This window comes from Agelaius phoeniceus, chromosome 12 (assembly GCF_051311805.1).
Source record: "Agelaius phoeniceus isolate bAgePho1 chromosome 12, bAgePho1.hap1, whole genome shotgun sequence".
Classification (NCBI taxonomy): domain Eukaryota; kingdom Metazoa; phylum Chordata; class Aves; order Passeriformes; family Icteridae; genus Agelaius; species Agelaius phoeniceus.
The window spans coordinates 19,062,154-19,075,236 of record NC_135276.1 but is presented as its reverse complement, the minus strand read 5'-3'; the positions used below and the strand labels follow the sequence as shown (position 1 = coordinate 19,075,236).

Sequence of the window (13,083 nt, the reverse complement as noted above, 5' to 3'; positions counted from 1 at the left end):
GCTCAATTCAAAGACTATCACTGATAATGCTGTTACTTTTTGTCTTTCCTTGTACATCTTCTGTCAGCATCCAGAATTCTTTTGCACATGTGAATGAACAGAATGCACAAAACAGCACTCCAGATATTTCCCAACACATTTAGTCTCAAAGATACCGAAATTCTTTCGCTTTCTGAAGGTAAAGAAGGAATTAAACCAGAATATCCTGACAAACTGATAAAGCCCCAATGCTCAGAGAGCAGAGCACACTCACAGCTCCCTGGGCACCCTCCTTGCAGGCAGCAGTTGAGTCACCACTTCCTTGGCTGCTCATCCAGAGGGCTCAGAACAGGCTCAGAACAGGAATATCGACAGCAGCAGCAGCACAGGCAGCTCTGCTCTGGCCTTCAGCTCCTCAGTGCAGGGACAGAGGCAGGAGCAGCTCTGTCTGCAGGGTCCCTGCTCTCAGCCACAGCTCCAGCACCTCCTGCTCTCCTGTCCCCCATCCATCCATGGCTTTGGAGACCCCACACAAGTGCCACCCAATTGTCATCAGGCCCACAGTGCAGACAAGGATGATGAAACCACACCCTGAACCCTCACACTTCTGCACACTCTGAACCTGTGAGACTTTCCCCTTTCAAACAACACCAATTCAGGCAGTTTTTGGAAGAACATGCTTCTCATGGGTCTGTTCACTGCCTCCTTTGGTCCCAAATCTAATTAAGAGATCTTGCAAATCATAATGACATTTGGCAAAGCAATGAATTACTCACACAATTCTTCAAAATGGTTATTTTGCAAATAAGGCAGAAAACACAAACTGAACTAGAACATATAAACTTATTTAAGTTTCACAGTAGTGATGTCTGCCATTATCAAATCCTGCTGGCTACTCAGTAAACACACTGGATGTGCTGGACACTCAGACCTGCCAATAAGCAGTTGTTCACTAACTCTAAGTGTTTTTTACTTCAAGCTGTCACAAAATAAATAAATTTAGAGCACACACAGAATTGGTTTGCATACCAAATGGCTAAGAAACACCTTAGCTCTTAGCTTATCTCTTTCCTAACTATAAAAATCCATGAGGAATTCAGACCAATTATAAAGTCCCACTACCATGAAACCACAGAGGCTGCACAGCTCAGCCCCACTGGAGCACTGCTGCAGGAGGGACCCCCTGAGGCCCTGGTACCCACCACTGCCAGCAGCACAAAGCCAAGGGGAAAAGGAGCACAGCTGCCCTCCCACAGCACTGCAGGCTCAACACTGATCAGAGCTTGGGGACATCTCTATTCCAAGGATGTGAGCACATCAAATCAGAAAATCTATCAGCCTAAATGTGACAATCATTAGTGCCAGGTGTAATACACACCCACTGCCTCTATCCTCTCCAGCTGAGGAAACAGCTCTGGAAACACCTGGAACACCATGGCAGCATCTGCCACCTGCACTCAGCAACAAGAGTGACCACCACACCTCACTGGACTGGCCACCACAACTCACTGGCCACCACAACTCACTGGACACCACACCTCCCTCACTGGCCACCACACCTCCCTCACTGGCCACCACAGCTCAGCACTATGTCTGGACCACAGTGAAGTTCAAGAGACTGAGACCATGAGCCTGTTGACAGGAACAAATCCAACAGCTTCATTTCTTCTGCTCTGAAAGCTGACTGCTCCTCTTTCACACTTCTGACTCTGCTGCACTTACATTTTCTGTTGCTTGCAAGGCCAGGATGACAATTTTATGTATTTCATTCTTGCCTGCTTGCTCTGAAGGCACACCAACTGCATAAATTCTTTTTCAATTGTTGCTGTTCCCAGTTCTGTTAGGGAGGTCTCACCATGTGTGATGAAATGTGGAAGCCTAAGCCTCTTGTTAGGGGCAATGGTCTATGGTCACAGCCCTTAACTGAGAAGAAAGTGAGCACTGCCTAAGCAAGTGGAAATTGCCTCAAGAAGTTGTCTTGGCCTTTTTTCCAGCTTTGTATCAATTAAACACAGTGCTCCACAGACACTCTCAAACAGTTGTGGCTTTGGTTTTGTATCCCAAAGGCAGCAGCAGAACAGAAAGTGAGGTTTTCCATGCTCTAAGGACACCAGAGTGCTATTTCTTCCTTTCTTTGGTCAGCTAGCTATTCTTAGAACCCATGAGATTTAATGGATAGACGAAGTACACTGGAAGTCAAGAGAACTTGATTCTTTTTGCAATTCAGCTGTTACCTGTGCTGACAATGACTCTTTTCCTTTCTGCTTGACTTCCCTCTCCTTTTTACCCTATCTACTCATATTTAAAATGACAAGGCCATCCCACACTATGTGCCAGCCTCATTTTGAACCGAATACCCTCTGTAAGTAACATGGTCCATAACATGAATACAACTAGCCTAACTGCCTGCCTCTATCATTAAAAAAATTAACTGAACTTTTTCCACTTCCCTCTCCATCCAGCCTAAAGCTTGCACCAAGAATTCAAGGGATTATCAGTATTTTACCTATTTTAACAGTACCTACAAAGACATCCCACTCCAGCAAGACAAAACATTTTCAGAGCAGAAGCCTCCACTTCTCTGTATGAATGATACACGACTTCTGTATTTTGAGTTACAGTGGCAAATCCATTGCCAGCCTGCAACATTCATGGGGGAAAATGAGGCAGGAAATCTGTGAATCACTACAGCAGGCTCTAAATGTATGAAAAACATGCCCAGTGCACCGGGGGAATAACTCAGCTATTTCTGCTGGTCTGCTCAGAGGAGTTCAAACAAAATAAGAAGTCTTTCATACACAGATTTCTTTGAAGAAAACCTACTTTCCTGCATGTTTTTTTAAATGCATCTTTTCACACAACCTTTAGAGACATGCTCTTCTTTACAGCTTCTTACAGATCATGCATTTTTCTCTTCCACCTCAAAGCTGAGCCTCACTTGGGGTATTTACTTTTTTAACAAAGTAAAATAATTTCAGATCCCTTAAGTGGTTTTCCAGTTTGTGTTAACATTACCCTCGATGGCAGCTCATCTGTATCTCTTTTTTTCCTACTATAATTCCAATGCAAATAACACACAGTGCTTCTCTTAAAGCTTCCATCCATGATATGAATTCACACACAATGCTACCAGCAGCAGAGTCCCCAAAGTGCTCCTGCACATTTCTCTCCTACAGCACTGACATTGGTGGCTAGCACAGAATCTCAACAAGCCTTTCTTGATTTGAAGAACAGATGTTTTTCCACAAGGTGTGTGATTCAAAGAAGCCTTCCACAAACACTTTGTTAGGGCTACTGTGATTTAATCTTCCTCCTGCCTAAATACAGGTGAAGAAAAACAGACCTTGTAGCACACACTGATGATCAATAAATCGTATGCTGCCAAACAAGGAGGAAAAGTTCTTATGCATATTTAAAATATCAGGAATATCTGGAAATAAATTAGGTATTAGAATGAAATGAACTACAAAATGAAAAGACTAATGTACATCAAAGTTTTACTCTATTAAAGCATTAATGAATATATGAACATGAGCACTAACAAAACAGAATCCTTCAAAGTGTTTTAAAAATAACCAACACAGCCCCATTATTGGAAACACTTGAAACGCAGTCTTAAATACCTATGGCACAATTTCATCAAACAAAAATAGGGTTCAGAACCCCAATTTTAAAGTATCAGACTATTCTATCGTGGAATGTCTGAATATAAAAACACACACATGTACACACACACACTTTTTCACCACGAAGCACAACCCTTTGTTCCCTAATCCCCAGTTGTATGTTTAATGATCACACATAAAACACTCCCATCAAAAAGAAAAACCGCAGTTCCAGCATGTTTAATTCTTTGGAAATGAACATCTACATTGCTGAAATGGCATTAGAGTGACAAATGACTATAATCCAATGGCCCAAGGCCAGCAACTTCTATTCTAACAGATTTGGCAGTTTTGTACAGCACAGCATGTTGTGTGTCGATCACTAAACAGAAATGAGACTGCTCAGTTTACCTACAAACAAAACCCCACTTAACTTTACAAGTATTTTAACAGCTACATGAAATGCAAGGAGCAGTATGTCTGAGCAACTGCCCACAGAAACTGGATTTATTAATAGGTAAATGGCTGGATCCATTCTAAGAAGTCTCCAGATCAGTGCTATAGTCTAGAATGCACAGAATAAATAGCAGTGATTCACAAAACCTGTGGGTTTTAGCCTATTTGCATGCTGCCATATAGTTCCAAATTTAAGTTCTATGTCAGTTTTCCCAGACTTCCTTTTTTTAAGTCAACCAACCCACATTCACCCACTTTACTCGGTGTGGATTCACCATTCAATTCACATTTTAGAAAGGCAAATGATCCCTTCTGGCTACCGAAACTCCCAGCTCCAGCTGCAGCCTGAATTCCCAAGATCACGGGAGCCTGGAATAACTGCTCACTCCATGGGCAAAAGATGAGCCCAGACCCTTCTGAGCAATGAAAAACGAGTGGGGAGAGACAAATCCAGCTTCTTCAGCCCTTTCAACACAGGACAGCAACTGAGCAGCAGCAAGATGGGGCACTCACACACCTCCCTCCAATGCCACTCCCCAGCAGCCCTTTCCCACATCACCTTTTATTTTGTGTATCTTCAGTGGATTTCACAAACCTGACAGAATCCAAGTGCCCCATCCCCAGACGTTTCTTTCTGCCCATGAAGACACTCCAACGTTACACACATGTGCACAGAAACTCATCCAGCTGCATAACAACCATTTTTTGGACATTATTTTCCAGACATCGATTTCCTAATCACCACAAACATCAGGCAAGACACTGCAAAGGCAGCACAGCACAAATGCCTGCAGGCTGCTGCCTTTTTTTTCTTTTTTTTTGTCTTCTAGAAAGAGTCCTGGCTTAAGGAAACATCAAGCTACACCCTGCCAGGGAGCAGCCCTCCAAGCTGGCCATAAAAGAGGCAGTTTGCAATGCAGTGTTGCAGGGAGTCAGGTTGCATGCCATGTTCGAGTTCCAGTTCTTCTGGTTGCCAGGCCAGACACAAGCTGGGTGAGGATGAGCAGCTTAGGAGCTTGTTCAGCTTTTTTTTCTTTCTCAGCTCAAACCCTCCTGGTTTTCACTTCAGCTGGGTTTGGGGCCAACGTGGTAGGTTTGAAATGGCACCGAGTTCATCTGACACCACAGTAATGGTGGAAGAACAAAACAAGCATAAATGATTCATTCTGCTATGGTATCCTTTCTTCTGCTTAACTTGTTTTCAAAGGATTTACAAATGATGCCTCTGTATTAATTCTTTCTATGAAAAACAATAGAAAAAGTGGCTAAACCAACTGTTTATACAGTTCCTACAGAGTTTTAGTCTTTCCAAACAGGGAAATAGTTTTTAAGCTGTCTTTTTTTTTTTTTAAAAGAGATTTTTAGATGCCCTTGATGACAAGTGGTTTTAACTAGATCAGCTTAACATCTTTAGTGTCATGGAGCAATACAGCAGGTTCACTTGTAGCTCACCTTAAAAAAAGGACAGATTGTGAATAGAGTCAGCACACACCCAACAGACCCACACAACACTTAAACCTCTCATGAGGTGGTTATGAAATAGTGCCATGGAACAGAGGTACAAACACCAGCAAGAGCTGAACTGTGCTACCAAACACTTCTGTGCTCGCTGAGCTGGCACCCAAAATCAATGGAAATATTCGATATGATGGGGTTTCAGGAGTCATTTGTCACAATGTGCAAACTGACTGATGAAATATCTCTGCCCACTATTCCATGAATCCATCCATGGCAGAAATCTGACTCTGCGTTTCAGCTGGAGGAGCAGCAGGATTTTCTTGAAGATGTTTTTCCCCTGTGTGACAAAAAATGCCTCAATGATGGTACACCCAAATTAGAGATATGGAAGGAGAACACACTTCTGTCTACTTCTGCATCATGACATGGACATAATAACTCAATAATCTTATTTATCTTCTACTCAAAACAGGCGACTTTTATCAAAACTTTCTTATTTTTTCTACTGATCTGTAACACTATCATCCTAAAACAAAAAGGAAACACCTTACACATGTCAAACTGCATCCCTGAGCTTATCTTCAGGATTTCATCCCAAAGGCTCCAAAACATTGTTACCTTAATTCAGCATCACAGCACTGGAAGATGTGCTCACATAGATCCCAGACAGCATCTCAATAAACTGGTTACATTTGGAAAAAACCCAGAAACAGGTTGTGTTTAGTAACATGAACAAAGCATTAGCTAAACAGTATTTTACAAATGTGCTTCCAAAATATATATGTACCACATTCTCTACAAACTATCTAATACAAATAATATATGACAACTTCAGCAGCAACCTCAGGAGACCTAAAATCCACCTTTACCTACAGAGGGAGATGATTTAAAATATTCTGTGCTCAAATTGCTACTGAAGATGAATTTACAACCCAGTTTTAATTTCAGCAATGGAGCACTTCACCATAAACTAAATCATCAGCCTAACTTTTTTTTTGTTTTAAAGTCCGACAACGTAATTATGTACTGATCAAAACAAATCCTTAACTCCTCCAAATCATGAAAAAAGCTGCATTTTAAACACCAAACTCGTCAAACTGACCACATGCACGGCTGAGGGGGGAGAAAGCAGGGATTGAAACAACTCTTGAGCTGGGCACTGAATCCTTCTGATGCATCTGCATTCCAAAAATCATTCACTGGGATAGTAAAAAAAGATCGAAAAGTGGCTGAGTTTCCTTCACTTTGAAATAAAACTTGAGGGACACAAAATTTTAAAATTAGTCATAAATTTGAAACAAACTCCAGACACTGCAGCTGCCTTAAGAACACCCACATTAACAAAAGCACTCACGTTTTTCTCTCAAATAAATCAAACTGCACAAGAAATGTCGGTATAGTTTTTACCAATTACAAACTTCTGAAAATAGAAATACTAGTGCCATCAGTGCACGTCCTCATTTGATGTGTAACTTAACTTCATTGAGAAAAAAAAAAGACAAAATATAGAGAACTTATAGTAAAGCATCACCCTGTTCAAAATGACTTACATTGTATGAAACGTGCTTTCTACGACAGAAGACACGGATCCTTAACAAAATTACTTTTAACGCTACCACAGTTTTCTCAACTTTATTCTTTGCTAAACAACAAAGCTGCTCTAAGTCTTGCAAATAAAACACTCCAAAGCTCCACACGCTTTTCCTGACATTCCCGCTTTCAAACTCTTTGGGAGAAAAACCTTAAGGGAAAGAAACAGCGAAGCGAACCCATTCAATCATTCGCTCTAAGCACACACACACTGGATTAGCCCAGGAAGCGAGCTGTAAACTTCCAGCGAAAAACCACCACGACTGCAGTTTTTTTTCCACTCGGTGCACAAATCTCCGGGGCTGGTTCAGCCAGTGGGATCCAGGGAATCCGCACACGCATCCCCGTGCACGGCGATCTTGCAACACTCAGCCCTTTGCACCCCGATGCGCCGGGGTTTAGCGAGTGTTTGTGCGGGGGGGAGGGGGGAGGATTAGTTTACAAATCTCCTTATTCCCTTCTCGTTATAGAATCGTTTCTGCCTCTCACCCCCTCCAAAAAATTCAAAAGAGCAGCCGGAGCGATGGGCTCTGTCCGAGCCACGCTCGGCCGGGGGCTCAGCACCGGCACCCCCCGCCCCGGGCCCCGGCGTGGTGACACCGACACCGGCGCGGGGCCGACCCCCCGCGCTCCGGACCCCTCCGGGATGGGAATTCCGCCCCGGGAGCGCCGGATCCGCCGTTCCCGCGGGAAGCGAGGCCGCCCCACCGCCCTCAGCACATTCAATGAACGTGCACAATCACCCTGGGCCTACTCCCGGCCACCACGCTCCCCCCCCATCCCGGGGCCCGCCCGCCGCCGGGAGCTCGGCGTGGTCCGGGCGCGGTGCCGCAAGGGTGCCCGCGGTCCCGGACGATACCTGCGCGCCGTGCAGGGCCATGGCGCCCCGCGTCCCCGGGGAGCTCGGCGGTCCCGGCCCCTCACGCCGCCGCCCCCGCCGCCGCCATCTTCTCCCTCGCACGCACCAGCCGGGCCGGGCGGGCGGGCGCGCACCGCACCGCGCATGCGCCGTCCCCGCCCACCCGCTGCGCGCGCACGGGGCGGGAGCTGAGGGCGCCCAGGGAAAAGGGCGGGAGGCGGCTCCGCCTCCCTGAGGGGAGCGAGGCGGGCGAGGAGCCCCGAGGGCTTCCCTGGAACACCCCAACGGGCATCCCGCCTGTGGGAGGCTGAGGAGAGGAGAGGGTTTAGCCTAGGGAAGAGGAGGCTAGGAGGGAATGTGGTTAATATATGTAAAATATCGCCAGGGTGGGTGCTGAAAGAATCGTGGACGGAGCTTAAAGATCATCCACTTCCATCCCCTGCCACGGTCAGAGACACCTTCACTGTCCCAGGTTTCTCCAAGCCCTGTCCGGCCTGGCCTGGGGCACTGCCAGGGATCCAGGGGCACCCTGTGCCAGCCTGGTGCCAGACCTTTCTCCATGGTGCTCAACAACAGGACAAGCAGCAGTGGCCATAAACTAAACCATGAGAAGTTTCAGCTCAACGTGAAAAGGAATTCTGTCCGTGTAAGGTGGCAGAGCTCTGGAATAGCTGCCCAAGGAGGGTGTGGGGTCTCTTCTGAGGGAGACATTCCGACCCCACCTGGCCACGTTCCTGTGTCACCTGCTCCAGATGTCCCTACCTTGGCAAGGTCGTTGGGCTGGGTGATCTCCAAAGATCCTTTCCAACCCAAATAATTCTGTGATTCCTTGATTAAGTTGGAAAAGCCTTCCAAGACCATTGAGTCCAATCTGTGGCAAATCCCGGCTTGGTCAGCCAGCCCGGAGCACTGAGTGCCACATCCAGGAATTCCTTGGACGCCTTCAGGGATGGTGATTCCACCACCTCCCTGGACAGCCTGTTCCAATGTTTAATCTCCCTTTCTGTGAAAAAATCCCTCCTAATGTCCAATTTTCATCTGTAAAAGGGCACATGCACAAATGTCCTCATTTGTCACTCTGGCAGGTAACAGGTAAGGCTGTGTGCCCAGATGATGCCAGAGCGAAGCTGTCCCACTTCTGTCCCAAATAACCAGGGTGGGAAAGGGTTCAAGGTTTGTATCTAGGAAAAAAAAATAATAAAAGGAATGACTAAGCCAATCTCATGATTTTGAGAGGATTGAGTCATAACAATACTGAAACCCCCAGGCAAGAATCCATCAAATTAATCGCTAATTTACTCCATATTTTTTTTTCCTGAAACAAACTACCAAGTCCTGCAAAAGTCTAATTCGGCTCTGGATCCAGAGAGGGTGATGGAGACAACTTTATATCAGTGAGAAAGTGGAATCGAAGAAAAGGAAGAGCACACAGGAGCTCCGTGTCTTTGGGAAAATGGGGAGAAGATTCCTCCCCGTCTCCACGACAAGGACACGTCCCTCCTGTTTGTGAAGAGCAACACTTCCCGTGTGCTAATGACAGTAAATGATTTTCTCTATCAGCCTTTACCCTTCCAGCTGACACACCCAGCTGCCGCTCCCTCGCTTTTGTCTCTCCCCAGTGTTGCTGTGCTGTCCTGAGGCACAGAACCAGCAGTGAAAATGGCTGGTTAATATTAAAGGGGAGAAACAAAAAAGGGAGACAAATGTTCAGGCTTTTTGCATACAGCATTTCAAACGTCTGAAAGCCCCTCTCCCCTCGGGAGTCTAATTTACAAGGTAAATAATGGAGTGAAAACCCTTATGTAGCTCGTCTGGTTGAAGGCAAAATTCCCTTCTGCCCACAATGCTGCCTTAGTAAACTGACTGTTCCAAAATACAAATGAGCACAGTGTCTTCAGCCTGGAAAGCAGAAATTCAAATACCAAAACTGCTAAAAACCAGAGCTGAGGGTGAAAACTGAGAAAGGATGTCACTGTTTAATTCAGCAACATTTTAAACACATTCGATTTTATCCCATCTTAGTATAGTTTAATTATAAAGTTTGTTAATATTTTACCATAATATTTCCTAATATTCTAAGGGTTTTTTTTGATGAAACTTACCTGCTGCAAAGTTTCAACCTCGGTTCTGTTCTATTAATTTTTGCCAGATTTTGGCCTCATATTTCATTACTGCTTTCATTGCACAAACCAGTTGTATTTTCTTACATTCTTTATGCCAGTGGCTGTGAATTATCCCTCCAAATCAACAAGTTGCTTTTCCAAATTAAAAAGACAACCAGTGTTGTATTTTTCTTTCTGCATATGCACATTCTTAAAATTCATGGAACAGTGTTCCCGACAGCACGTGGATTTATCAAAACCAAACGAGTCCCATGGCTGTGGAAATAAAGGATTGTCTGACAGCAGCCCGGGAGCTGGATTAAACCACTCCCAGGGTATCTGGCTCCAGGTGCTGCTGTAATTGCTCCCATCCTGCTGGAAATGCAAAGTGCTGGGGACTCCGTGGGACTTCACAAGGTCATGGGATCTGTGCTCATGTGACAGTGCCAGGAGAAGATGTGTACACATGGCCTCTGAAGATGGCTTTTGGGGAGTTGAAGCACTCAGGACCCTCACACTCACCTTTTCAGAGAATGCTGTAGCCCTTCAGGAGGTTTAGTGCTGTCCTTGTAGAGCTTTATCCTGCTGCCAAGAGCTTCAGGAGCTCCCAGGACTTCTTCTTCAGAGATGCAGAACCTTTATCCCAACAGTTTCTAGGTCCAATAAGGGCTTTGACTACATAAAGTATTTGCAAGCCCTGGCTGGATCTCACAGAGAGTCAGTTGGCTCATATTAAAAATAGGATATTTACATTTTCAGCAGAGAACCAGCCAGCTCTAGGTCAGCATCAGAGATTGTACAATTATCGACCTGAGTGATATTTTTTTAACTTTCTGGGCCCTAAATGTCCCAGGTCAGCAGCAGGCACTGAGAGTGGGCAAAGGGAACCTGAGAGCAGAAGGGCAGGAATGGTTCTGCAGGTGCAAGAGTCTAGACAGGTAACATGGGCAAACAGCAGCTAGTTAATTCCAAAAATGGGTTAATGCAAGCCTGACTTCAAATTCCATTGGCTGTTCACAGAAAGGGGGAATTCCTAAATTTTCTGGACATTTCCAAAAAGATTTGTTGATGTAAAAAGCTTAAGCATGGACTAGGTCAAGCAGAAACACATTTGAAGTGTGGACAAGCCTTGAGTAGATCATGTGGATGCTTGACTCAGTGTTTCAATTATCTATGCAGAACTTCTGGCTAATTAATTGTGACTTATTCATCCTTATCTTAAATATAAGTCTTCCCTCTTCTCATTCAATCATCTCTGTCAGTTCTGGAGCATCAAAAGAACCAGCGAGTCTCCATCTCACCTTCCCCTCGTGCTCTGTCACCAAATCCATCATCATAAAACAAAGGTACATTTTTTCCCAAAGCTACTCTGAATTCCAGGAGGAACTAAAAGATGTGTGCAGCACCAAGAACCCCGTGCCTGGGCTGTGTCCCCTGTGTGGAGTCACCAGGAAGGAGGAGGGAGCTGTGAGTACCTGAGCTGTGCTCTGGCTCTCACAGCGTGGTGACAGAACCTCTCCATCTGCCCTGACCTGATCCCTGAGACACCCCAAAGCCATAAGTTCATGAAGGAATAATTAGCATCTCTCTCATTATTGCATTCATGAGAACTGAAATAGCTCAAGAAGCTGAAATAAAATAATATTTAAAGCCTGTCATGCCAGCATTTTTTTTTTTTTTTTGTCTTACTGGTCAGAGCTTTGCTAAGACATACCAGCAAGGGAAGAATCACAATTCAAATCTGGGCTTGTTTTCTGCAAGTTAAATTGCTCTCAGAAAGAGCACTGAAGGTTAAATTATTTCTTTACATTCCCTAGACACACAACCCCTTTTTTTGCTGTCACGCAAGAATCCAGAATCCTAAACAGCGCCCAGAAAATCAGCAGTTTTTTGAAAAAAACACTGAAAGCAGTCAGATCTCTTACACACAAAGACACCAGCACATTTTTCTCAATTTAAAATTTCGACTTGAGAACAGAAATATTTCCATCTTCTTTCTCAAGCCTTCAAAACAACTGCATCTCACACCAGGCTGGGATTTTTTCCTCAGGGCACCTCAAGGGATTTGTTATCCAACGTCAGAGTTGCAGCAGCAGCAGCTCCTTGACACGCCAATGCCACGATACAGGCATGGAAGTGTGGGAAGAACAAACCTGAGCGTTCTGGTAGCTGCTTTGTTTCAGGTAAAACGAGCTTTCCTCAGAATTTGGCAATGGAAGCCTTTTTAGAAATGAAGTAGAGCAGTAGTTATTTTTCCCTGGGGCAGGAAGGAAGAAAGAGCTGTGCTTCCTGGCAAGAGTAAAATGCTTCACAGAGCTTAGGGATGGAGGCAGTGGGACCTGCAGGTTCAGAAGCCAGGCTGAAGCAAGAGAATGCACCTTTCCTCTGCCATCCCTAATTCCTCACCAAGAGGACTGTTCAGACCTCACAAACCAGAGCAGAAATCCACTGGTGTCACACAAATTCTCCCTTTCATTTTTCAGAAATTCCAGCACACCAATTCCCCACAGCTGAGCAGCGCTGGGGAGTGAGGGTGAGCTCCAGGCTCACTGTGATGGCTGCTGACACTTCCTGAGGGCTGATCAGCCACATCTGGACCCACAGCATCCCAAATCCCAAATCTGCCTGACCTTGCCTTTAGGAGTGCTCCCTGGATGGGCTTGGAGGTGCAAATAGGGATCACTTGTTCCTTTAGTAATGGAAAAATGCTTCTGGCAACAGCAGGTAGGACCCCCCAGTGACCTCTCATGACACAGGACATGTCCCACCTTCACTCACAGCCTCTGGCTTTGGTGTTTTCCCCAACAAACCCTTTGTGATGAGCACTGAGGCTGTCTTTTGTTCATGTTTAACATTAAGCAATTGTAAATTGTTTATCTACACCCCATTAAATACTGTCTTTGAAACCACCCTACCAACTGGATTGGATCTTTTGTCAGACCTGCCAAAATGTGAAAAGGAATTTCATAGAATCACAGAATGGTTTGGCTTGAGGGGACCTCAAAACTCACCTTGTTTCACCCCCTGCCATGGC

General features: G+C 45.1%; 1 protein-coding gene across 1 annotated transcript in view; it reads right to left on the bottom strand.

The window, feature by feature from the left end:
* Positions 1-8,101, bottom strand: part of USP10 (ubiquitin specific peptidase 10) — a 48,770-nt gene extending 40,669 nt beyond the window's left edge. The window contains exon 1 of the mRNA XM_054640854.2: positions 7,948-8,101. Coding sequence (XP_054496829.1) covers positions 7,948-7,968 — 21 coding nt within the window. The 5' untranslated portion in view covers positions 7,969-8,101. The remainder of the gene's footprint in view (positions 1-7,947) is intronic.
* Positions 8,102-13,083: the final 4,982 nt, after the last annotated feature.